At 40.8% G+C, this 27,177-nt stretch overlaps 1 protein-coding gene across 2 annotated transcripts in view; it reads left to right on the top strand.

Annotated features, from left to right (window-relative positions):
• TRIM36 (tripartite motif containing 36) overlaps nucleotides 1-26,975 on the top strand; it is a 31,944-nt gene extending 4,969 nt beyond the window's left edge. Inside the window, exons 3-10 of one of the 2 annotated variants that reach the window (XM_045057688.1) lie at nucleotides 6,240-6,565; nucleotides 10,694-10,840; nucleotides 12,998-13,093; nucleotides 16,640-16,893; nucleotides 17,102-17,226; nucleotides 21,364-21,654; nucleotides 24,476-24,773; nucleotides 26,520-26,975. In XM_045057688.1, coding sequence (XP_044913623.1) covers nucleotides 6,240-6,565; nucleotides 10,694-10,840; nucleotides 12,998-13,093; nucleotides 16,640-16,893; nucleotides 17,102-17,226; nucleotides 21,364-21,654; nucleotides 24,476-24,773; nucleotides 26,520-26,871 — 1,889 coding nt within the window. In that variant the 3' untranslated portion in view covers nucleotides 26,872-26,975. The remainder of the gene's footprint in view (nucleotides 1-6,239; nucleotides 6,566-10,693; nucleotides 10,841-12,997; nucleotides 13,094-16,639; nucleotides 16,894-17,101; nucleotides 17,227-21,363; nucleotides 21,655-24,475; nucleotides 24,774-26,519) is intronic. The other variant, XM_045057692.1, reaches the window with a different exon arrangement.
• The last annotated feature ends 202 nt before the right edge of the window (nucleotides 26,976-27,177 follow it).

Raw genomic sequence — 27,177 nt, 5'->3', positions numbered from 1 at the left:
CCTTGTCTAATGGGGCAGTAGCCACTTGGCACTAGTGGGTTTGGGGGTGCCAGACATCCCCCCTCCCCCCGCACAAGAGCCTGATGGTGGGTTTGACATGTGATCTTTTACATGTGGGTAGTTAATTCAAATCATTTAAAAACCACGCCAACCCAACAGGATAGGGCAGCCAAAACACATCTTTGACTGTGACCCATCCAGTGTTTGGGCCATCAGTATTTGGAGTCTTTTTTATTTTTTTATTTTTAATGTTTATTTATTATTGAGAGAGAGAGAGAGAGAGAGAGAGAGCGCGAGCACGCATGGGTGGGGGAGGGGCAGAGAGAGAGGGAAACAGAATCCAAAGCAGACTCCAGGCTCTGAGCCATCAGCACAGAGCCCAACGTGGGGCTCAAACTCATGAATCATGAGATCATGACCTCAGCCGAAGCCGGATGCTTAACCGACTGAGCCACCCAGGTACCCCTGGAGTCTTTATTTTAAACACTGGTTGTGTGACCACCATTTGACCCCCTGTAGAGGGGATTTCTGCCTTGGGTGCTGGGTCGAGCCCGTTGTACATGAGCAGCCAGTACAGAGAACTTCTGCATTTCATTCATTCGCTCAACAAATACTTAATTTACCTGCTGGTTGCCAGACATGGCCCACTGCTGGAGAGGCATGAACAAGATAGATCCACCGCTCCTTTTTAAGAAGCATATAGTCCAGCATTGTACAGAGTCTTCATGTACACATGGAGAACACAGTCCTCCATCAAGAAGAGCGTACAGAGCAAATTAACAAATACAGATGAAGAACTCAGGGTGGGGAGGCTCCAAGTATAGTAGTCACTTCTCAGATGAATGCAGATTTTAGGATTGTCCTCCTTTTCATGATACCAGTTTTAAATTAATAGAAGTTACTGTATCACACATATAATGCTACCCTCCATTTATGGGGCCTTTGGCTCTAATTTCTCTTCGGAGAGATTGAAAGAGAAATTTATAGGGAAGTAATGCACTCCCCCCCCCCCCCACCTTCCCTTCTGGCAGATTTTTAAAAAGGTTTTCATCATTTGGACATACTCGGGGAGGAAATCCTATTCTGAGCAATTGGTGTGGGAGGAGCAGATTTCTAAAAATTGGTTTTGCTCTTGGTTTGCCAAAGGGATTAATTAGACCAGTCCTGTCCTGTATAGTAGCCATAAGCCACATGTGGCTGTTGAGCACTTGAAATGTGCCAGCTGGAACTGAGATTGCTGCAAGTATAAAATATACTCTGAATGTCACACACTTAGAATGAAAAAAGATATAAAATGTCTCTAATGATTTTTATCTCTGTTTGCATTTTGATGGGATAGTATTTTGGATATATTGGGTGAAATAAATAGCATGTATGATTAAAATTAATTTCACTTGTTTCTTTTTAATCTGGCCACTGGAACATTTAAAATGGCACATGTGGCTGATGCTTTTGGGCTCACATATCCCTTTTGGATATTGTTGCATTGGAGATTGGACAGATTTTTAAAAGGGTGCCCTGAAAGGAGAGTAAGGTTTGTGTGTATAACACAGTAACACATCCAGTGATGTAAAAATAGCCATTTTACTCTACACTTTGGGTCACACGTATGCAAGGCTTTTCCTGCATTTTGTATTTCCTTTTGTCAGGAGGATAAAATCCGCTTTAACAATGTTTATATGCAGTGTTGAAAATACATCGGTTAAAAAAAAAATCAAACAAAAGATGCTTGATATTGCTGTGTATTTTCAACAGTTACCAGAAATACGATTGCTTAAAAACGCAAATCTAGAAGATAAAGTTTAGGCCTCTTAAGTGTTGCACCAACAATGATTTAATTCTGGGCTCCAGGATCAGCCTGATGAATGTTTTTACAATGATGGTTTCATAAATACCACGTGTGCCAAGGAGAAACGCATTTTCTTAGTGTTAATTCAAGAATTGTGTTATGTGCAGGACACAGTTGCTGCTTTATCTTTTGTTAACAAGTTGTGAATCTTCTCTTTGAAATTAAATCCTAAATCCAGCTTTCTGTTCATTGTTCACAGCATCACAACGGAGATCTTTGGGGTGGAGAGGTAGAAAATGCTTTTATTGCTTGTGTGGCCGCAGGCAGTATAGTGTTAGATTTAAATTGAGTAACCGTGTATACGTAAAGTTGTTAAACATCAGTGGTCAAGTGTTCAAAATTCTGTAGAACGTGAACACATTTGGGCTGAGTGACTTAAAGGTCAACAGGACTAAATTTCCACGCGAGGTCTGGTGTTTTTAAAGGGAGCACTGATGATTAGCGCTTCCGTTTTGTCAATCCGTGTGACAAGATACTTTTGAAGAAAATGACATACTCTTGCGGATCACCTTAAAAATCATTTACGTGTAGTTTGGTTAGTGGAACAAAGCTTGTATTCACGGCCATGTTGCTACCGTGAAGATCTTAAATCAGCCAGTGCCTTTTGTATTTAAAAATTTGCTTAAAGGTATCGGTAATTTTTTTTGGACTTAATTATATAGGCTTAGCTTGTTTTATGCCTGTGGTGCCTTTCCTTTATTAATGTTTCAAAGTATTTGAGTTTTAACATTGAGGTCTTACCCACTTGTGGGTAAATAACATAAACTGCTTTTTTAGGCTTTCCAAAGTATCTGACTCCGAATGAAAGACAGGCCAACCTACCTTATTAAAAAACACGTGTTTTTATTCCAGTTGACCTTTAAAGTAAAATTGGCTACTTTTCTTATAGAATGCTGGTGATACCATATATCTTATTGGAGAAAATAAACATCTGGAATGTTATCCCTTTTCTGTCTTCCTTACCTTCCTGTCTGCATGCCTCCATTTACAGACCTTCTCATTACTTCTAAAAGCCACATGTAATCCTTTCTCTTACAGGCTTTAGTGAGTCCCCGAGAATTTTAAGCATTTTGAGATTTAGTAAATAGGAGGAAAGGTAGGAGCAGTTTGTTTAAAAAAAGTTCACTGCTTACTTCCTGTTTTTTTACCCAGGCAGCCATTGAGAAAAAGATTCTGCAGGTCGAAAGTGTCCATAATACTCAAAGGGTAATGGTAACGCCTGGCCGTCAGATTGGTTACAATGTGCTACAAGAAACATTAAGGTGGCAGTACCATCTGTCAGCCCATTTTCAAGCATAGAAGTCCAGCGGGATAGTGGGAGGTGGTCCACTACCTGGCTAGCAGGTAACAGTGGGGAAGTTGTCTGTAGCCAGAATATGGGACAGGATGCAGCTCGCAGAGGTTTTGAACCTGTCATGAAATCGACTCGGTTTTGAAATACTTCATTTTCTCTTTGATGTTTAAATGAGAAATCATAGTGACCAAAAGCTGATTTTGGGGGAAGATTTGCTCTAAATCAATTTGAAGACGTTTTTTTGGAGTCTTCATTTTAAAACTGTGTCATGATTCATACTCATTTGTTTTTGAAATAAAGGTATACGGGGAAAAGAATGGATTCTGCAAAGTGACAATATTCACATAATCCTGAACGATTGGCCCCATAAATACAGTTCGACATATATAACTGCATTGCTTGGCCTGCATTGCTTTCTTACCTTTCAAAGCCATCATTACTTTTTCTTTTTCATTAAGTCATGCTGTTGAGGAGTATTATCCAATGGAACATTCTAAGTTCAAGGGAATGTTTGTTTGACCCAGCTCTGTACAGTATGGGAGCCAGCAGTCACATGTGGCTCTTGAGAATTTGAAATGTGGCTAGTGCAGCCGAGGAACTGAATTTTTTTTTTTAGTGTTTATTTGAGAGAGAGAGGGAGGGAGGGAGTGGGGGAGGGGCAGAGAGCGAGGGAGACACAGAATCCGAAGCAGGCTCCAGGCTCTTAGCTGTCAGCGCAGAGCCTGATAGGGGCTCGAACTGCAAGATCATGACCTGAGCTGAAGGCAGACACTTAACCGACTGAGCCACCCAGGTGCCCTAGAAACTGAATCTTTGATTTAAATTTAAATAGTGATATTTGGCTAAATTATTACTATGGTAGACAGCACAGTTCTAGAGAGGAAAAAGTTGACTCTATTACATTTTATTCTTAGTTCCCCTGTCTTGATTTTTTTTTTTCCACTAGATTTACTTCCCAGAATATCTTTAGATGTGTTCTGTTTCTTTGTTGCCCCGAACATATGTTCTATTGTTTGTTTTTGAAAACAGTGGTAGAAGTCCATGACAGATGAAATAAAAGATAAATGTCTTTGTATTTGCCAAAAAATATGAGAATTTTTAAAAGATCTGTTAGGAAAACAGCTAAGATTTATTGATTTAATATTTTGCCTGATTTATGAAAATTAGTGTGATGCTTGATACCTTATTTTTGTTAAAAGTTAAAAGAGGTTTACAGAAAAGGGACACAACATCTTTTTTGAAATTTCTGAACTTGAAGACCACAATCTGGGTGTCACCAGTATACAGGTTAAAGCATGACTTTGTTGTCGTGATTTAATTTGGTTTGATCCTGTCACTTAAACTGATAGCAACCTTCAATTCGTAAAACCAGTGATAAATAACCCATTTTTGTTAAACATTGTCTGTTGGGATTCTCCATTTTAATTTGTCACCTGGTTCACATGTGGAAGCATGCAGTTAAATGTGACTTTCCATTACTTTCAACTTGACCACTGCACTAAATCACTTCCAAAATTATGTGGCTTGTTTTGTTTCACTGACTGAGATTTTTCATTGGCATGTGTCTTAAAAGTGGCTTTGCTGCTTATTTCGTTCTGTGCCTGCTGTGTTGTGAAATATCTCGCTTGGACTGTGTTGCATGTTTTGAGAATTATTAGAATATACTTTAAATAGACTTTTCAAACTGTTATGGGGAAACTTTTTTTTTTTTTTTTTGGTATGTGGTTTTTTTGTATGTTTAGAAATGTAAAGGTTAAAATATCCTTAAAAGAAGATAATACAAGTATTCTGCATGTTTGTTAAGTAAGTAGTTTTTGGGACCCAGTGCACTCTTAGCATGTTGTAAAGTCACTTCCAGTGGAGAATAAATATGCCAAGACATTATTAATGTAGCTGTAGAAAGACCTTTTCTAATGGGATCTACTGAGTTGCACCATTCATTTTCCGTACTGGATCCACGGCAGAGTGAAGGAAGGCTGTAGGTTAAGGAGTTTGTGTTTATATTTAGGTGATTTTGTGGGCAATCAAGACTACGTACTCTAAGGGTAGATTTATAAATGAGAGCGGGGAATTAATGGCATGCATACACCTGTGTTAAAGAGACAACCCCTGGATTCTTGTGAACCTGTGGGTAAGGACGGTCGTGTCTTGGTTTCTTGATTTGTTAAAATCCAGATAATATTGAACCAAAGCATGCTATTTAAGGTCATTCAGTGTATTATGTATAGATTGGAAAGTTATTTGTAATACTTTTTGGGTAGCTTTTGGCTTAACGAGTTAAGTAATTTTAATGATTCTTTTTTTCAGGTCATAAGAAGATTCTAAATGGTTGGTCTCTCTTAAAGTCACTAGATTCTAGGTCTATGGATGGGCTTTTCACTCTTTTATAGATTGCACTCCATTAACTAATGATTTTGCCTACCCAGATAAAACAATACTACCGTGGGAAACTCTCTTTTGCAGTGGTCCTTAACCATTTTGTGGTTATGTATGTCTGAGAATCTGATCATAGTTATGGATTGTTGAACCAGAAAATAAGCATAGGTATATTGATGCAAAATCTTGCGTACAATTTCGAAGAGTTTGCCAGACGATTTGGATCCTTCTGGAGCCTATCCATGGAGCACTGGTTAGGGACTCTTGTTCATTTATGTCTGAACTCATTTCCTAGTCATCAGCCAAGGCTGTCTTCATTTAAATGAAAACGAAATTACTTTGGAGGTGACATATAAAAGTCATTATGTATAATTATATGATTTCAAAAAAATCCTGACCCCGTGTAGTATTGTATTACATGTTTTTTCCTTACATCTGTTTGATTTGATGTGGTTTTGTGTGGGGTTTACTATAGAGGGTTTTCCTTTCTGCTTTGATTTAATACCTATTTAACAATTTGGGCTTGTCTTTTGCATACCAAGGAAAAACAAGCGTGAAGCATTTTCAGAAAACAGACCAATTCAAGTGGAGCCACTTTGAGTATTAGTTTGGGAGTGGGTATATATTTGTAGATTTCTCTTTCCAAAATCTCTCTTCTTTTGTCTTCATTCTGTTGGTTTTCCTACTGCCGTAACTAAACAAGGACTTCCAATTACACAGGCTGGAAGCGCAGCTCCCTGACCCCTAGGACCACCACTTTTCCTTGCCCTGGCTGTGAGCATGACGTGGATCTTGGAGAACGAGGAATCAATGGTCTGTTTCGCAATTTCACTTTGGAGACCATTGTGGAGAGGTACCGGCAGGCAGCCAGGGCAGCCACGGCCATCATGTGTGACCTCTGCAAACCCCCACCGCAGGAGTCCACAAAAAGTTGCATGGACTGTAGCGCGAGCTATTGCAATGAGTGCTTCAAAATTTACCACCCGTGGGGTACCGTGAAAGCTCAGCATGAGTACGTGGGCCCAACCACGAATTTCAGGCCCAAGGTAAGAGAAGTTCGGATTTAGTTAGAATATCAGTATTACAAAAGGAATTATTACAAGACTAGAACTTGACAGGAAGGGACGCCTGGGTGGGTCAGTCAATTCAATGTCCAACTCTTGATTTCGGCTCAGGTCATGATCTCATGGTTCTTGAGTTCCAGCCCCATGTCAGGCTCTGCAATGACAGTGCAAAGCCTGCTTGGGATTTTCTCTCTCTCTCCGCCCCTACCCTGCTTGTGCACTCTCTTTCTCTCTGTCAAAATAAATAAACATTAAAAAAAAAAAAAAAAAGAACTTGACAGCAAGAATGGAAATAACTTGAAAAGCCTGTATGGGGGGTGGGGTGCAGGGCACCTGGCTGGCTCAGTCAGTGGAGCATGTGACTCCTGATCTCGGGATCTAGAGTTCAAGCGACACGTTGGGCATAGAGCTTATTTACAAAATAAATCCGTAGGTAAAATGGATGGTACATGCACGTAGAAACGTGTAGGTTAAAATGAGCACATAAAAAAAAAAAAAAAAAAAAAGCCTGTACCAGAAACCAAGGCCTGGTGTTTGGAGTTAATTTAGTCTGTTGTTAAACATCCCCGCAGCCTAAAGGCAATATTCTGGTTCACCGGGTTACAACAGTGTAATGCAGCACAATGCACGAAGGTGAAGGTTCTTAACGAAAGCTCTGCAAATAGGGGAAAGGTTGAGTTCTCTCCAAGATTGAAATGATTATCAAGTTAAAAAGCTTTGTGCTTTAATGTGTTAGGGTCACACTTGTGTAAAAGATTTTGATTGGGAAACATTTTTTTTTTTGACATTTTTAGTTAGCTACAGTTGTGCTCTAAGTAAGTAAGAGTAAGTACAGCCTAATATTTTGAAGCTTGTGGTATAATGTTAATGTAATATCTGAAGTGGAAGTCATATTTCTTAACCTTTCTGGGTAATTTCTATGGTCATGCTCAAAAGAACTTTATGCATTGTTGTTTGCCCTGCTTTGTGACTGACAAGAAGAATGTTTGGATAGCTTCACTAATACTGCTTTCTGATTTATGCAGATTTAGAAAAACTAGTTGATTCTTTTGGTTAAAGTTCTTATTCATTACAACTTAGTAACTTGTGTATGAAAATTTATTTGCATTCTTGAGCCCAAAATTTTTCTCTTTAATTTGTAATAAAAAAATGGGAAAAAAAATCCCCAAAGTAATCTTGAAACTATGAGCTGAGTATTTGTTGTATCATTTTTTTTAAATGTTTATTTATTTTTGAGAGAGAGTGTGTGTGCACGAGCAGGAAACAGAGGATCCGAAGCGGGCTCTGCTGACAGCAGAAAGCCTGATGTAGGGCTCGAACCCACGAACCAGGAGATCATGACCTGAGCTGAAGTCAGACTAGCTTAACTGACTGAGCCAGCCGGGTGCCCCCATCATTTGTTTTGTTTTGTTTTGTTTTAGAGACAGAAAGGTGGGGGCGCAGAGAAAGAGGGAGGGAGGGAGGGAGGAAGTGGGGGAGGGGTAGAGAGAGAGGAAGGTGGGGGTGCACAGAATCCAAAGCAGGCTCCAGGCTCCAAGCTGTCAGCACAATGCCAGACGCAGGGCTCGAGCCCATGAACCATGAGATCATGACCTAGCCAAAGTCCGATGCTTAACTGACCAAACCACCTAGGTGCTTCCATCTTTTTTATTTTTTTTTAAAGTAAGTTCTATACCTAGTGTGGGGCTTGAACTCACAACTCCAAGATCCTAAGTCACGTGCTCTACTGACTGAGCTAGCCGGGCGCCCCCTCTTACATCCTATTAAGTGCAGGGCTGGTAGATTAAAACAAAAACAGTCTGTACTTGTATGCTTTTTAAACTTCTGTGCTTGTTTTTCAAACTATGTCATTGTGGCAATAGATTTATCAAATGATTTTTAACCCCCTGTTATGTTCCTTATCTCATTTTAAATGCTCCAGGTTGTATACTTTTAGAAAAATTCATGCCTTCAGGGATGCCTGGCGGCTCTACCCAGAGCACACGACTCTGGATCTTGGGGTCATGAGTTCAAGCCTTACAGTGGGCATGGAGCCTACTTAAAAAATTATATATGTACACATATATACATATGCATGCCATAAGCTTTGTGTTTTAATTAAACACAGATTAATTAAGTTGATTAATACTGTTCCATTATGAAAGAACCTGATTATTAAATGAATTCTATTAGGTTTGGGTTTTTATGACTTACAGACTCATGAAATCTTGAGTAACATTTTCAGAGTATTGCAGACTTAATTCTGTTTACAAATATAATGAAAGGTTGGTAAGAAAGAAGCTGAAGATATAGGGGTAAGTTATATTGAGGAAGAAACTATTTCCCTTCAAGTCGTTAGTGTTCCTGAATATAGTGAAATTTTACAAATTTTACAAAAATTTTACGAAGGTAAAGTATTTGCCAGTAACTCTGAGTTCTTGTCATCATTCCTTGCAGAAAGCCAAATTTTATAACTTATCTTAAAGGTGATGGCTTTTGGGGGGGCCTGGCTGGCTCAGACAGTAGAGCGTGCGACTCTTGATCTTGGGGTTGTAGGTTCGAGCCCTACATTGGGATTACTTAAGAAACATATTTAGGGGCGCCTGGGTGGCTCAGTCGGTTAAGCATCCGACTTCAGCTCAGGTCATGATCTCACGGTTCGTGGGTTCAAGCCCCGTGTCGGGCTCTGTGCGGACAGCTCAGAGCCTGAAGCCTGCTTCGGATTCTGTGTCTCCCTCTCTCTCTGACCCTCCCCCGTTCATGCTCTGTCTCTCTCTGTCTCAAAAATAAATAAACGTTAAAAAAAAAAGAAACATATTTAAAAGGTACAAATAATAAACGTAATGGCTCTGAAAAGTAATATAACGCTGTATGCTAACTATGCTGGAACTAAGGTAATGATTAAATAAATACATGTAATGGCTTTGAGAATGTAGGCAGTCGGACCTGCTGAAGAATTTGAATTTTTTTCCTCTATTTTTCTCCTGGACCTGCACATTCGTATCAAGACTTTTCATATCGGATGTTACTTTTTGTCTCAGTGTTACCAAACCAGTTGTAGTGGCACAAAATCTGAACTGTCAGAGCCCCCGATAACTGTTTAATTTCATTGACACACTAGTCTAAAGGAATCTCCGCTTTCTTGCAAATGAACCCAGTTATCTCGTGTACAGTTTCAGGCATACTTATGATGATAGTTTTCAGAGTAAAAAAGAAGGTAGAAGCTTACATCTTAAAACAAACCAAAAAAACAATTCTAAGTTTGGTAATTGTGTGCATGATTAATATGTAAAAGCAAATATCTGGAGGCTTGTATCATAAAGTGTTCTAAGACTCCTCAGTAACAGATTTCTTTTTCTTTCTTTCTTTTTTTAATTAATTAATTAAATGTTTATTTTTGAGAGAGAGACACAGAGTATGAATGGGGGAGGGGCAGAGAGAGAGGGAGACACAGAATCCCAAGCAGGCTCCAGGCTCTGAGCTGTCAGCACAGAGCCCGATGTGGGGCTCAAACTCACAAACTGTGAGATCATGACCTGAGCTGAAGTTGGACACCCAACTGACTGAGCCACCCAAGTGCCCCGTCCCTTTTTTTTTTTTTTTTAATTTTTATTTTTAAGTAATCTTTACACCCAACGTGGGGCTTGAACCCACAACCCTGAGATCAGGAGTCACCTGCTCCACTGACTGAGTCAGCCAGGTGCAGATTGCTTATGAAGATGGTGAAGCCATGGGTTCCCATCAGCCATTTGCTATTGGGCCTTACAAAAATATGGGTCATGGTCCTTAAGAATTGCCTACTCAGTGTGGCCAGAGGGCCTTTCTGGCCTGGTTAAGCATGCAAGTCTGATAGGAATGAAATGTTCATCTTCTTGCCACCAAGTTTAAGGGCGACAAGATCTATATATTTAACTGACCATTTGAACTCTCAAACTGAAAAATAGTAATTGTATACAGAAAATTTTCATACGATATACCAAATGCTTTTACGCTTCTTCTTTTCACACTTTTATGTATTTCAGTGGCTTTATTTGGTGATTTTATAAAGCACGTCTTTGTACCTTAGGGACTTTGTGAGTATCCGGCAAACTCTGCTGACCCTTAATTGCACTTTGGTTCTTCATTCCGTAGATCTTAATGTGCCCAGAACATGAAACTGAGAGAATTAACATGTACTGTGAGTTGTGTCGGAGACCGGTTTGTCACCTCTGTAAGCTGGGCGGCAATCATTCCAATCACCGAGTAACCACTATGAGCAGTGCCTACAAGACCTTAAAGGTAGGATTGGTGTGGTTTTGGAACTCGATTCTGGGTCTTTATAACTGTTTTGCTTTGTGCCTTTAGCTTTGTCTTCATAAGATCCTAGCTTCCTTTGTGGTCTTGTTTGACTGAAATGAGTTAACAATGTAAAGAGTCACTCAGTGTTCTACTAATATTAGGTTGTTAGTGTTTTTAACCAGGTAGTTCTTTGTGGTACTGATGGGGAGGGGCAGAGAGAGAGAGAGAGAGAATCCCAAGCAGGCTCTGCCCTTGTCAGCGCAGAGCCCGATGTGGGACTCGAACTCACAAACCTTGAGATTAGGACCCGAGCCAAAACCGAGAGTCAGACGCTTAAGCCACTGGGTCACCCAGGCACCTCACAAGCTCAGTTGTGGCTGATTTTTCTTTTCAGTGTGATTTGTATGGTATTGTAAATTTTACCTTGTTGAGCCCTGTATCTGTATCCTACAGATGTTCTTGAGTTTTCTTCTAGCGTGTGAGTAAGTTACTTCGACACAGTTTGCTCCTTCTTTGACTTGCTTTTAAGCTTCGGTTGCCAGGACAGAGCGGCAGTTAGTTCTGGGACTAGTTGTACCAGACCGTTGAAGCAAAACCTTACGTGGTTTACTCTTCTGGATGCCCCGTGAATGTTGAGGGTTTTTTAATTTGTTTTTTGCTTGTTTAGTTTGGCTGGTGAGGCACAGGGCTCTCCCAGCCTCGAGTTAGCTCCTGGAATTGTTCCTTGTTGAGCCCCTCAGGCCAGCAGCAGTGACTGAGAAATCCTCAGATCCTCTCGTTAGGGCGACAGCTCAGGATATTCTTATGCATATTTAGACTCTGAGTACACTTGTCTCTCATAACTTTGAACCCCATGGTGCTTCAAGGCTTTTTTGTTTGTGTTTTAATATACTTCAGTCATATTACGTGTTATTTTTTCTGGGCTAAATGAGGGATCTCACCAACACCTATTATATTATCTCTACAATAAGCATGCTAATTTCAGAATCACTCCTTTATAAAGAAGTTCTTTAATGAGCTCTGGTAGCTTAATGAGCTCTATTTAAAAAGAAATTTTTTTTTACTGTTTATTTCTGAGAGAGAGAGAGAGACCTAGAGTGTGAGAGGGGGAGGGGCAGAGAGAGAGGGAGACACAGAATCTGAAGCAGGCTCCAGGCTCCAAGCTGTCAGCACAGAGCCTGACACAGGGCTCGAACCCATGAACCGTGAGATCATGACCTGAGCCGAAGTTGGACGCTTACTGACTGAGCCACCCAGGTGCCCCTAATGAGCTCTATTCTTATACATCTATATTTTCATTTTCACGTATGTGTAATTATATAATGAGTAGCTCACCTGGGCTAGACTGTGAAGTTTATTTTAGAAGGGTCTTTGTTGCCGTTTGGGTTGTGAGTGTGTGTGTGTGTGTGTGAGAGAGAACGAGAGAGAGAGAAAGAGAGAGAGAGAGAGAGAGAGAGAGAACACGAGAGAGAGAGGGAATGAATTAACAAAATCTGATGGAGGACACACTCCCGTTTGCTATTCTTCCATTTACTCAGAAGCCTGAGGAGGAAGACCTTTGGGAGTGATGAGGAGACAACAAAAATGTATTATATATATATTCCAGGTTTTTGAATACCAGTCTGAGCATCACTGCCTTGTTCTCTTATCCAGCCTGCTTCTAATGTCTCCTGTGTCCTTGGACCGCAGTGTTCAAGGCCAGTAACTGTTTACTCCGAGTTAATAATGACAGTCTCCAGGGGCACCTGGGTGGCTCAGTCGGTCAGGCATCTGACTTTGGCTCAGGTCATGATCTCACAGTTCATGAGTTCAAACCCCGCGTCAGGCTCTGTGCTGATAGCTCAGAGCCTGGAGCCTGCCTCAGATTCTGTGTCTCCCTCTCTTCCTACCCCTCACTCACCCTCTCTCTCTCTCTCTCTCGAGAATAGATAAACATTAAAAAAAAAAAAAAAATATATATATATATATATATATATATATATGTATATATATATATATATATATATATATAATGACAGTCTCCAGTTCTCATCATAGGCTAAAGAAGAAGATGGGTATTGTGTGAAAAAAAATAAATAAATAAAAGCAGGAAAAACCTGTGAGGCCTTTGTTAAACTCCTGCTTCTGTTTATTTGTGTTTCTGATATGCTCTAACAGGAAAAGCTTTCAAAGGATATTGATTACCTTATTGGCAAGGAGAGCCAGGTGAAGAGTCAAATTTCTGAACTCAACTTGTTAATGAAAGAAACCGAGGTAAGTGCTAACCTGGTTTGCATGTTTTTATTTATCCATTTAGAGAATGTGTTCCTTCACAAAACCCTGAGGGTAGTGGACACGCTGGGCTTACAGGATCGTGTTCAATTTCACCCCTGCTTTTCTGGGACTAGGAAAACATGTGTGAGAACTAAGTTACAATGTGTGATCAGCTCCTGATAGGGGCAGTGATTAAATTATATTGAAGCACAGGGCAGAGGATGACTCCCCCTTCACGTGGCGGTTACGGTGTCAGAAGTAGTCACATGAGGTAAATGATCGCTTTGCCAATTATCAGCATTTTACAAAATGAACAGAATGCATCTGAAATACATACTGTGTGTGCTTGGGACCAGGTTGATTTAAAATGCCGGCTATCCCTAAGTATATATACCTGACATACGTTCACCAAAACATACGTATCAGAATGTTCCATCTCTGTGTTGTTTGGAACAGCCACAAAGTGGAAACTACCCACACATCCGTCAACAGTGGAAGTTGAGCAGAGGTAGAGTGAGTATCTACAACCATATGCAACAGTGTAGCTGAATCTTGCAATAGTATTGAAAGGAAGATGCTAGAGACAAAGGGGTACAAACTAACCCATTCCTTTTGTAAAAAGTACCAACAAAAGGGAAGCTGGATCCTCTGGTTAGAATTCAGGATAGGCGTTATTGAAGGGTGGGGAGGGGAAGGATGGGTGCCTGGAAAGGTTATAGGGATGGTGTCTGGGATCCGGTAGCATTCCTCCATTTAATCCGGATGCGGGTTACATGGACATGTTTACAAAGGTTCATCGATCTCCACGCTTACGTAGACCATTTTCTGCTTGTATATTACACTTCAGTAAAACAAGTGAAGAGAATTGGTAGCATTTAAAAAATAAAGATAGGACTGGGTTCTTTTAAAATTCCAAATGTTCACCGATCTTGATGTGTGTTTCTCTTCCTCTATTTAAAATAAACTGAAGGGCCATTACTCCTGATCACTGTAGAAGCTGTGATTCAATATAACAATATCCTAGCTAGTGTGAGACTGTTACTTCTTGAGATTTTATTTCCCAAAATGGGCTCGAAAATTGAGAAATTATGCAAATGAGCAGCATTATCGCCATCACTGCCTTTGTTTCTAATTTTTTCCCCCTGATATTCACTGATTGCATTCCCCACCCTAAGTAAGTTGTTTTCCCATGTACTTGAAAAGTGTGATTTTGTGTCTCCTATTTTTGTCTGATTGAAAAACTCTCTGTGTTTCATATAATCCCCCAATCCTTGGTAAATTATCACCTACCTGGTAGGTTGCTTCAGGGATTGTATCTTTGGTCGTTTTAGGTTTGTTTTATTACTGGTCCTCAGTCATGCTGCCCTTACTTCTTGTTACTTTTTGATGTTTATTTATTTTGAGAGAGAGAGAAAGAGCGAGCACATGTAGGAAGGAAGAGCAGAGAGATACGGAGAGAGAGAGAATCCCAAGCAGGCTCTGTGTTGTCAGTGCAGAGCCTGACATGGGGCCTCATCTCCTGAACCGTGAGATTATGACCTCAGCTGAAACCAAGAGTCAGACGCTTACCTGACTGAGCCACCCAGGTGCCCCTGGCCTTACTTCTGAAATAAGGGAGACCCAGGACCCGTTGCTGAGTTTGTGATTCAGTAGGCTGAAAATGGAGGAACTCTCACGTCACCTGTTCATGCAGACGCTCATTCCTTGGGATCCTGGAGAAATTACCTAGCTTCTTATACCTTTGACCTAAGCTGCATTGGTCAGCTCGTCAGTTAAGAATCTTTCCCATTGGACAATTTGTCTGCATTCTTGACTTTTGCTCAGTGAGGACTGTGACACGGTCTTTTTTTCTATAATTACACTTAGCTGGAAAAAAAAAATCCCCCTTTTTACCTATGCGTAATGATCTTTTGAGTTTAATGTTGTGATCTCTCATTGAACTACTACCAAAATGTCACCACCCTCTGTCCCCCTTCCTTCCTTCCCTCCTGCCTAGCATTTAAAAAATTTTATTAAATTTTTTTTTTTTTTACAGTTTATTTTTGACAGAGAGAGAGAGAGACAGAGCATGATTTGGGGAGGGGCAGAGAGAGGGAGACACAGAATCTGAAGCAGGCTCCACGCTGTGAGCTGTCGACACAGAGCCTGACGCGGGGCTTGAACTCATGGACCATGAGATCGTGACCTGACTGATCATGACCAAAGTCAGACGCTCAACCGACTGAGCCACCCAGGCGCCCTATCCTTTAAAATTTTTTTTTGCCTGTTGGGTTTAGGAAACAGAGAAAGGAATCTGGAAAAAAATTTCCTTTCATTAGAAATGTTGGCCAGAAGACACTGGGAAATGCACAGTGTAGTTCTTCCACATGTCAACTTTTAAGAATGTGTTTGAAGCATTTTTTCTGATGGCTGCTGCTTATGGGTCTATAATGATGGCTGCATACGTGGGCTCTGCTGGTTTTGTTTTCAGAATCAAGTTGGTCTCTGATGCTACAGACATTCAAAATGTTCAGTCAGTACTGCAGATAGGATCATTTTATAGCCAAATAGAGGAAGAGCTGCATGTACAGGGAATATAATCTCTGTGTGTACAGACTATGTACCATTGTGGTGGGCATTTTATGTAAATAATCTTTTCCCATCTTCAAAAAAACCCCAAATTATTTCTCTTATCCCCAGTTTTCAGAAGAGAAAAACTCAGGGGTTCAGAGGTTAAATAATTTGCATAAAGTCATGTAAAATTTAATTTTAATTAAAGTACATTAATTTGAAGAGAAGAGTTACATTCTGATACCTTAGTAAAAGATGTCATCTTCCTGAGTTTTAACTGTTTTAACATCTCGTAAAAAATTGGAATAGGATAGAAGGGGTCAAAAGTTGCCTGAATTAGAAATGAATTAAAAGCTCTGGGATTATATTCCCCTTCCCCCCATGCTCTGTCTCTCTCTCTCTCTCAAAAATAAATAGACATTAAAAATTAAAAAAAAAAAGGGGTGCCTGGGTGGCTCAGTTGGTTAAGCATCTGACTTTGGTTCAGTTCATGATCTTGTGGTTTGTGTGGGTTCAAGCCCCGCGTTGGGCTCTGTGCTGACAGCTCAGAGCCTGGAGCCTGCTTTGGATTCTGTGTCTCCCTCTCTCTTTGCCCCTCCCCCATACATGCTCTGTCTCTGTCTCTCTCTCTCTCTCAAAAATAAATCAACGTTAAAAAAATTAAAAAAAAAAAAAGCTCCAGGATTATATTATCCTGTGTCTTTGGTTAAATCAGTTAATTTCTTCCTCAAGTTCCTTTGTATATAAGTTGAAGGTTGTTTCCCTATTTAATTATTTATTGCTGAGCTTTGGAGATTAAAGCTTAAGGAAAACACAGTATTATAAAATTACAAAGTACGTCTAAATAAAAATTGGCCATTGTTCCTTGCTAAGTGTATTCAGTGCCAAATTACTGTTCTGAAAATGTCAGAGTCATTCAAAATTGAATTTTGGTTATTTTGAGAAAAGACATTTGGATTTAGCAGATGAGGTAACGTGTTGCTTGTTTTATAATAGTGTAATGGAGAGAGAGCTAAAGAAGAAGCAATCACACATTTTGAAAAGCTCTATGAGATTCTAGAAGAGAGGAAATCATCTGTTTTGAAAGCAATTGACACTTCTAAGAAACTGCGATTAGACAAATTTCAGACCCAAGTGGAGGAGTATCAGGGGCTTCTAGAGAACAACGGGCTTGTGGGATATGCCCAAGAAGTGCTTAAGGAGACGGACCAGTCTTGTTTTGTACAGACGGCGAAACAACTCCACCTCAGGTGTGTTGCTTTGAATTTAGATCTCCTTGGCGGTATCTTTCAACTTGAGCTCCGAGTGGCTCCTGGTGCTGTGTTCTGTGCAAGGCACAACCACACTCCTCACCTGAAAGTTGACAGAAGTATTTTTTTTTTTTAATCACATGGCAGATATGTAGTCTGATTGGCCTTTTAAAAAATCATTTTTATATAAAATAATCTCTGTCTGCAGAATACAGAAGGCTACAGAATCTTTGAAGAGCTTTAGACCTGCGGCTCAGACTTCTTTTGAAGACTATGTTGTTAATACATCTAAACAAACAGAACTTCTTGGGGAATTGTCCTTCTTCTCTAGTGGTAAGTTTTACTGATGACAGAGCCTTACTCTTGTAGTCGGAATTCAGAAGGTATGGGAACAATAAATGCTTCGGTTTGCCATTATGAAAACTAGGTTTTTATGCACAAAAAGTATATTCTGTTTGTGTGTTTTATTTTTTATTTTATTTATTTATTTTTAAAGATTTTTTTTTTGAAGTTTATCCATTTTTGAGAGAGAGAGAGCGTGAGCAGGAGAGGGGCAGAGAGAGAGGGGGACAGAGGATCTGAAACAGGCTCCACCCTGACAGCAGCGAGCCTCGTGTGGGGCTCAAACCCACCAACCGTGAGATCATGACCTGAGCTGAAGTCGGATGCTCAACCGACTGAGCCACCCAGGTGCTCTGGTTCATGTGTTTTTTAAACATTGTAGAAATAGGGGCGCCTGGGTGGCTCAGTTGGTTAAGCATCCAACTTTGACTCAGGTCATGATCTCACCGTTCCTGAGTTCAAGCCCCACATTGGGCTCTGTGCTAACAGTTCAGAGCTTAGAGCCTGCTTGGAATTCTGTGTCTCCCTCTCTCTCTGCTTCTCCCCTGCTCAGGTGTTCTTTCTCTCTCTCTCTCGCTCTCTCTCACTCAAAAATGAAGAAACATTAAAAAAGAATTAAACATTGTATAAATGGCATTACATTGTATATGTATCCTTTTTGTAAATTGCTTTTTTAAACACGTGAAGTTTGATATTATCACACAAAGTTCTGGTTTAAAGCTATTTTTTAGGGCTGCCTTGATGGCTCAGTCGGTTAAGCATCTGACTCTTGATATGGGTTCAGGTCATGATCTCATGGTTCGTGAGTTCAAGCCCCATGTCGGGCTCTGTACTGGTAGTATAGAAGCTGCTTGACATTCTCTATCTCCCTCTCTCTCTCTCTGCCTCTCCCCTGCTCACTCTCTGTGTCTCAAAATAAATGAACTCCCCTGCTCATTCTGTCTCTCAAAATAAATAAACATTAAAAAAAGCTATTTTAACTGCTTACAGTATTTCATTTTATAAGTCATTTCCCTACTGAGCGACAATTTGTTTTTGTTTTTTCTCTGTTGTAAACAGTGCCGTATTGAACATCTTCATCAGTGTTCTTTGTGCACATGTGTGTGAGTTTCTCTAGGGCAGAAACCTAGAAATGATGTCTCCAGGCTACAACTGACTCTAAGATGTTTTCATCTTTACTTTGCTATGTTAGTTTGTTAGGACTGCTGAGACAATATACCATAGACTGCATGCCTTAAACAACAGAAATGTATTTTCTTACAATTCTGGAGGCTAAGATCAAGGTGTTGACAGAGTTGGTTTCTTCTTCTTCTTTTTTAAATTTTTAACGTCAATTTTTGAGACAGAGAGACAGAGCATGAACAGGGCAGGGGCAGAAAGAGAGGGAGACACAGAATCTGAAGCAGGCTCCCGGCTCTGAGCTGTCAGCACAGAGCCCAACACAGGGCTCGAACCCACAAACCGTGAGATCATGACCTGAGCCAAATTTGGATGCTCGACTGACTGAGCCCCCCAGGCGCCTCTGCATGCACCTGTTTTGCTTTAAAAAAAGAAAAGGGTGTGTGTGTGGGGGGGTGGAGTATACTAGTCATGTTATTTTATAACTAGCTTTTTTTTTCTCCCCCAAATGTATTTTGAATGACTTTCCAGATCTCATCATGGCTGTAGAACATAACAGTTGCATAAATGTACTCTATAAAGACATGCTTATACATTGCTTATATATACCTGGGGAGAAGGACAAGAGGGAGACTTTTATTTTCAATTCATATACTTCTCTGACGAATGTGTGGTATGTGTGTGTGACTTGTATAGCTTACCCCTGGGCAGTTAAGCTTGTGGGAGTTCCTTCTATGGAAAGGATTATGCATATGCACAGAGATTTAGCTGAGATACTTTTGTGTTGTGTTTTTCATGAAAAACTAGAAACCTGTTTCTGAGTTTCTGAAAACAGTTAAATGTTGACATGACCATGCAGTGGAATTGCCAGTGGGAGAAAAATACTGGCAGGATCTATAAAAAATTGTTGTAGTGCTTATCTTGGAGTTGCTTGAAGTGTGTTTTGTGTAGTTTCTGATGTTCTTACAGAAAATATTATGTATTGGGGCACCTGGGTGGCTCAATCGGTTAAGCGTCTTACTTCGGCTCAGGTCTGACCTTACCATTTGTGAGTTCCAGCCCCGCATGGGGCTCTGTACTGATGGCTCAGAGCCTGGAGCCTGCTTTGGATTCTGTGTCTCCCTCTCTCTCTGCCCCACTTCCGCTTCTGTGTCTCTCTCTCTCTCAAAAATAGATAAAAATTAAAAAAAATTCTTTTTAATTAAAAAAAAAGAAATTTTAGTATCATGTTTATACCAAGAAAAATTCATTTAAATTGCCTTGCAACTCTGTGGAGGAAAATATGAAAGAAAATTGTGTGATGTTTCATTGAATTTTGTTATAGTCACCAAACTTAGATTTTAAAATTTATTTATTTTGGGCGCCTAGGTGACTCAGTCAGTTAAGCATCTGACTTTGGCTCAGGTCATGATCTCACAGTTTGTGCGTTCGAGTCTTGCATCAGGCTCCATGCTGACAGCTCAGAGCCTGGAGCCTGCTTCTGTATCTCCCTCTCTCTCTGCTCCTCCCCAGCTTGCACTCTGTCCCTCTGTCTCTCAAAAATAAATGTTAAAAAAATTTTTTTTAATAAAATTTATTTATTTTTATTTTGTTTTAGTTTAGAGAGAGAGAGAGAGAGCGTGAGTTGGGGAGAGGCAAAGGTGGGGGGTGGAGGGAGGGAGACACACACACACATACACACACACACACACACACACACACACACACACACACACACACACTTTTAATCAGGCTGCATGCCTAAGATCGTGGGGCTTGATCCCACGACCCTGGGCCAAAATCAAGAGTTGGACACTCAACCAACTGAGCTACCCAGGCACCCCTGATTTTAAAATATAATTACAGGAGGGCACATTAAATATTTTGAGCCCCAGCATTACTATTTAGTAGGTGGAAATTGAAAGGCATATTGTTAAAAAACTTTGTGGTGTTTCAGAATTAATATAATGCTTAAAGCTAAAGTCTTTTTTTGGTCTGTCTTATTTTTTTGTTCTTCTCCCTTTTAGTTAAACACCTAAATATACCTTTGAAAGTCTTCATTGCTTATTCTTTCTCATTAAAAAAAATTTTTTTAATGTTTATTTATTTTTGAGAGAGACAGAGACAGAATGCGAGTGGGTTAGGGGCAGAGAGAGGGAGACACAGAAGCAGGCTCCAGGCTCTGAGCTGTCAGCACAGAGCCAGACGCAGGGCTCAAACTCGTGAACCGTGAGATCATGACCTGAGCCAAAGTCGGACGCTCAACTGACTGAGCCACCTAGGTGCCCCTCTTTCTCATTTTAAATTTTGTGGTGAGAGCACTTACCTTGAGATCTGTTCTAACAAATTCTAAGTGTGGAAATACAGTGTTGCTGACTCTGGGTACAGTGTTGTACTGAGATCTTTAGAGCTTATACGTCTTGCTTAACTGATACTTGAGGTAACTGATACTTTATGCCTCTTGATTAATAACTACCCATTTGTCCCTCCCCCGCCCCTGGAGCCAGAATCTCAGGCTTTGATTTTATGAATTCAGCTCTTCTAGATTCCTCACATAAGTGGAATCATGCGTCAGTATTTGCCTTTCTGTGTCTGGTTTATTTCAGTTTGCATGTCCACAGGGTCCACCCATGTTGTTGTACATTACAGGAGTTATTCTTTCTCTTATACGTAGTGTTACAAATTTAGAAAACTCTTAGTACAGAAATGATTTAAGGGGCACCTGGGTGGCTCATTTGGTTAAGCTTCTGACTTCGGCTCAGGTCATGATCTCATGGTTCTTGGGTTCGGGCCCCATGTCGGGCTCTGTGCTGATGGCTCAGAGCTTGGAGCCTGCTTCGGATTCTGTGGGTGTGTGTCTCTCTCTCTGCTCCTCCCCCACACATGCTCTGTCTCTTTCTCAAAACTGAATAAACATTAAAAAAAAAAATGAAATGATGTAAGTATTTTCAATGCATGATTTTTATCGAGGAACATATAGGTTCTGAAATAACAGTATTTTAACTCTGTTTGGTTTCTTCTTTCTTACAGGTGTAGATGTGCCAGAGATCAATGAGGAGCAGAGCAAGGTGTATAACAATGCTCTGATCAACTGGCAGCATCCAGAAAAGGACAAAGCTGACAGCTATGTCCTTGAATATCGGAAGGTTAACAGAGATGAAGAGATGCTGTCTTGGAACGAGATAGAAGTGTGTGGCACGAGTAAAGTCATTTCCGATCTGGAAAGCAATTGTAACTATGCTTTCAGAGTAAGAGCCTACAAGGGCTCGATCTGTAGTCCTTGCAGCAGGGAGCTGATTCTTCACACCCCTCCAGCTCCAGGTATTGGGAAGACTGGGAATAAAAAAACCACAGAGTTGGAAGAGACCTTGATAAAAAATAAACTAGGGGCGCCTGGGTGGCTCAGTCGGTTTAGCATCCAGCTCTTGATTTCGGCTCAGGTCATAACCTCACGGTTCAGGAGTTCGAGCCCCAAGTCGGGCTCTGTGCTGACCATGCGGAGCCTGCTTGGGATTCTCTCTCGCCCTCTCTCTCTCTCTGCCCTTCCTCTGCTCTTTTACATACTCTGTCTCTCAAAATAGACTTTAAAAAATAATAAATTAGGCACTGTTTTTATATAGCTCTACATTGAAACCAGTTTTCATTGGTTTAAAAAAAAGTTTTCTAGAAAACCCATTCCATCCCCAGCTAGGTCTTGGAAGTAGACGAGTACTTGAATTTCACCATGTAGGCTGGGAACAGGATTAGAATGTGGACTGACATCAGATGGAGAAAAACATGAAGACATTTGAGTGAGGGCTATTAATTTGAAATGAAAAATAGCATAAATATGCTACCGTACAATTTTTACATGGTATAATTCTGTATTTTTGATAGGTTTATAGAAATCTCTATAACATAGATCTTGGGAGATTTAAAAAAATTATTGGCATAATATGAAATATTTTGAGTAACCTCATTCTGACGTGTCTGGATGTTCTCTCGAACTTGGTGATTCCTGCCCCCCCTCAATATTAAAAGCTTATCTTGCCCAGCCACCCCCCACCTCCCAAGTCTGGAACCACTGGTGCTACCTACAGAGAGCCCATAGATTTTTGTAGAAAGAATCATCTGCAGGTGAGCAGTTTCCCTGCAGTGTCTCCACAGACCAGGGACGCTGAGAATCAGTGCTGGGTTCATTCTGGGTATAGTGGGCACACATTGTGCCCTGTTGCTCACTGCCTTTGAGGTTCCTGCAGTTGGTTTTTAGACCCCACAGCCCCTGCCTGTTTTTAGTGGCTTGTGTGCCCATATTTTGTACAGTCTGTCCTTCCTTCCCTTTTTGTCTAAAGTGTACTAGCCACTACTTGTTTTTCATGCACATTGTGGCTAATTAAAAAAAAAGTAGAATACAAATAAAGTAGGGTTGGCGAAAATTGGTTATCTTGAATTTGAATAAAATCTGATAGTTTTAGGGTGGATTTGCAAGTATGAAATAAATATTTGTACATTTTAGGCAGTTTCCCCTTTCTTTTCTTGTCTGACTGAAAATGGAATTAAAAAGAAACCTGGAAGTAGCTGCTGGGTTTTCAGTGACTTGGTGGAGGGGGAAGGAAGAAAGGACACATTCGAAGTTCTTTCTTTCTTTTTTTTTTTTAAGCTTTTATTTTTAAGTAATCTCTATACCCAGTGGGGGCTCGAACTCACAACCCCGAGATAAAGAGTTGTGTGCTCCACCAACTGAGTCAGTCACGCGTAAGGTGACCAGGGTGACCGTTACAATTTTTATTTTGCAAACGGGGAGACTTTTTGAGATTGACGGGAAGATACCAGGCCAGGACGATAGACATTCCCAGAGAGGATGGTCCGCCTACATATGGAGAACGGCTTTAGCTTACTAGTACACAATTTCCTCTTTATCATGGTATATAGTATGGTCAAAAATTACTGTCTTAACCACGTTTAAGTGTGCACATCAGTGGACAGTGGCATTAGGTACGTTCCTATTTTTGTGCCACCACTACCACTCATATTTCTACAACATTTTCATTTTTTCCAGACTGAAACTCTGTGCCCATTAAACACAAATCCCCCCTCCCCACAGAGCCTGGGAGCCTTGATTCTATGTTCTGCCTCTATGAATTGCCTGTACCTCATATAAGTGGATGGATATAATCCTGTGCCTGGCTTGTTTGGGGTTTCATCCTCGATGTAGCATGTACCAGAATCTCCTTGCTTGTTTAGGGTGAATAATATGCCACTGTATGGATAGACCACGTTTTCTTTATCTGTGCATCTGTTGATGACCATTTGGGTCATTTCCACTTTTGAGCCAATGTTCTGCTTAACGGATCTGAGTTGATAGAGACTTAAGAGAGTGGTATTCTGTCCATTCTGTAGTCAGGAAATCAAAGGTTAAGTTAAACTCCATTTAAATGCCTCAGCGGGAGGGTGCCTGGGTGGCTTAGTTGGTTAAGGGTCGGGTCATGATCTCATGGTTTGGTTCCTGAGTTTGTGAGTTCGGGAGTTCAAGCCAAACCCCGCATTGGGCTCTCTACTGTCAACACAGAGTCCGCTTCAGATCCTCTGTCCTCCTCTCTCTCTGCCCCTCCACCCCACTCAAAACCAAACAAAAATGCCTCACCAGGGATTAAAACTCTGGTCTCTCTAAACCCAAAACATGTGCCTTTTTTTTTTTTTTTAAACTACTGTACAGTTTTTCATGTCTGTCCTGTGGATTGATAAGGAAAAGCCCCTACTGAAATTGCTAATTTTTAGAATAAATATTTAGAAAACTGTACAGGTAATTATGAAAAAGTACATCCCCTTATATTAAAGGGAAAAGGGACAGATCCAGTAGTATAAAATAGAAGAGATATCCCGTGTCTCTTCCCAGAAACCACGTTTGTTAAGTTTTCTCGTACACTTGAAATACTTTTTCTGCCGTTTGACATTCCTAGAGATTTTCAGGCATAGAGACTCTACTGGAACTGATTTCCCAATTGGGGATTCAGTTTGTAATAACTTTGTCTGGGGTCATGTGACACATTCCTCTTCAAGTCTGTTTTCACTAATTTCTAGTTCAAAAACAGATCCTATTTAACCGTCAGTTATAGAAGTGCTCACCGATAATGATGAGACTAATCTTAAGCTCTCTTTACAGTTTTTAGTTTCCTCTTTGATGAAAAATGTGGCTATAATAATGAACGCCTCTTGCTGAACTTGAAGAGAGACCGTGTTGAGAGTAGAGCTGGGTTTAATCTTCTGCTTGCTGCGGAGCGTATCCAAGTGGGTTATTACACCAGTTTAGACTACATCATTGGAGACGTTGGAATTACCAAGGGGAAGCACTTCTGGGCCTTCCGCGTGGAACCGTATTCATACCTGGTAAAAGTGGGAGTCGCTTCCAGTGATAAACTACAAGAATGGCTCCGTTCTCCCCGGGATGCAGTTAGTCCAAGGTAGGCTCTTTTTATTGATCTAGAACTTGGTGATTCTGTTAAAGGTACACATCGTTGTTTGGCCAGGTAAGACTGGAAATTGATGTGGGTTTGCTTATTACATCTGGAATACATTCCTTAGATTCAGGTGTTCTGGCCGTGCGGATGTGGCTGGCTCCAGAAAGGAGTCAGGAGGACTTGGGATACAAATCTCAAGTATCTAAGCCTGTTTTGGGTACTTCTCGACTATCCTGTAGCTTTGCAAGTAAAAAAAAATTTTAGGGGCACCTGGGTGGCTCAGTTGGTTAAACATCCAACTTTGGCTCAGGTTATAATCTCATGGCTTATGGGTTCGAGCCCCAACTCAGGCTCTGTGCTGACAGCTCAGCCTGGAGCCTGCTTCAGATTCTGTGATTCCCTCTCTCTCTGCCCCTCCCCTGCTCACACTCTGTTTCTCTCTCAAAAATAAGCATGAAAAATTTTTTTTAATTTAAAAATTTCTTAAACCTTTTTTCTCCTAGAGAGAGAGCAGTGCGGGGGTGGGGGGAGGGAGAGGGGAGATGAGGCACAGAGAGAGAGAGAATCCCAAGCAGGCTGCACAGTGTCAGCACAGAGCCTGATGCGGGGCTCAGTCTCACGACTGTGAGATCATGACCGATCCGAAATCAAGAGTCGAAAGTTCAACTGACTGAGCCACCCAAGCTCCCCACAGTTTTAAATTTTGAACATCTTTCATATCCATTTCCTTAATTCTGTGATAAAAATTACTCACACGTATAGTGAAATGCTTCCAACTGCCATACCTCATAATTGGTATGAAATTGTTCTTTTGTAATGGGACATAATTTCTTTAAACTCTCCTGGAGGTACTTTACAAAATTGGGTCACGGTAAACAGGTTTCCACATCAAAGAATTCCAGTTTGTAAAGAGATTGATTATTTAATGGGGATTGTGTGGTTTTGTCGTTTTACGTGGTATTATGTATACTAGCCCACACAAATAATTTATGACCTCTTGTGTGAACAGAACCCCAAATTGGTAATCTGAGTGACAGGAAAAGTTTTTTGCACAAGGGTGAGAAATTAACAAAACAGTGACTGTGGTAATCGGGAAATGGTTAATTAAACATGGTACCATGACCACTCGATAGAATATTGATATTAATAATGTTTAAAAGGCTTGTGACATCAGAAATATCAGTGAGACCTGATTAAAAGCGTCAATATAGTATGATCACAAATACATGAAAAGTGAAGTATGCATCGGAAAATGAAGGAAGGACGTTTGTGTCAAAAATCTCTATAAGCTGCTGTTTTATGCTAGCTCCTCACTGTCAGCACAGAGCCTGACACAGGGCTCAGTCCCACGAACCATGACATCATGACCTGAGCTGAAATCAAGAGTCGGAGGCTTAACCCACTGAGCCACAACTTCATTTTAAAGCAACATATGTCGGGGCATTTGGGTGGCTCCGTCGGTTAAGCGTCCGACACTTGGTTTCGGCTCAGGTCATGATCTCTTGGTTCATGAGTTCGAGCCCTGTGTCAGGCTCCACGCTACGCTGAGCACAGAGCCTGCTTGGGATTCTCTCTCTCCCTCTCTGTCTGCCCCTCTGCTGCTTGTGCTTTCTCTCTCTCTTAAAATATGTAAGCTTAAAAAAATAAATAAAGCAACATATATTATCTTGTGAAAATGTTCTGGGGATAGTTGATGGCCTGTGGATGGCGCCACAGCTAAGACTGCTTTGTTCGTGTATTGTGTTCTAGATACGAGCAAGACAGCGGCCATGACAGCGGAAGTGAAGATGCCTGCTTTGATTCACAGCCCTTCACGTTAGTCACCATAGGCATGAAGAAGTTTTTCATACCCAAGTCAGCCACTTCCGCCAATGAACCTGAGAATAGAGTTCTTCCGATGCCAACAAGTATAGGGATTTTCCTTGACTATGACAAAGGCAGAGTGGCTTTCTATGACATGGATCACATGAAATGCCTTTACGAGCGCCAGGTGGACTGTTCGCACACGATGTACCCAGCATTTGCATTAATGGGCAGTGGAGGAGTTCAGCTTGAGGAACCCATCACAGCAAAATATCTAGAATACCAAGAGGACATGTAGTTGAAGCACGTGATGTGACTTAGGGTGAAAAAGGGGAGCAAAACGACGGCTCTGTGTTAACCTTCGTAACTAATTACACATCATCTAAGTAGTCCGTGGCCACACTTGTATGTTGTGTGTGTTTCTTCTTAAATCGGAAACACCTAAACAGTCTTGCCTCTTTCCTGTCTTCATCCTGCCTTTCACAAACTGCGGGAGTAAAGACGCTCTCTCCTGGTTAACCCTGAAATGGTTAAACACTGTAACTGGATTGTCTTTCTTTTCTTATGAACAGGAAATCTAATGTATTTATGTCAGTCAGTGTTG

The sequence above is a fragment of the Felis catus genome, chromosome A1 (genome assembly GCF_018350175.1).
Source record: "Felis catus isolate Fca126 chromosome A1, F.catus_Fca126_mat1.0, whole genome shotgun sequence".
Classification (NCBI taxonomy): Eukaryota; Metazoa; Chordata; class Mammalia; order Carnivora; family Felidae; genus Felis; species Felis catus.
Note: the sequence above shows the minus strand (reverse complement) of the source record. Positions and strands in the feature narration are given on the sequence as shown.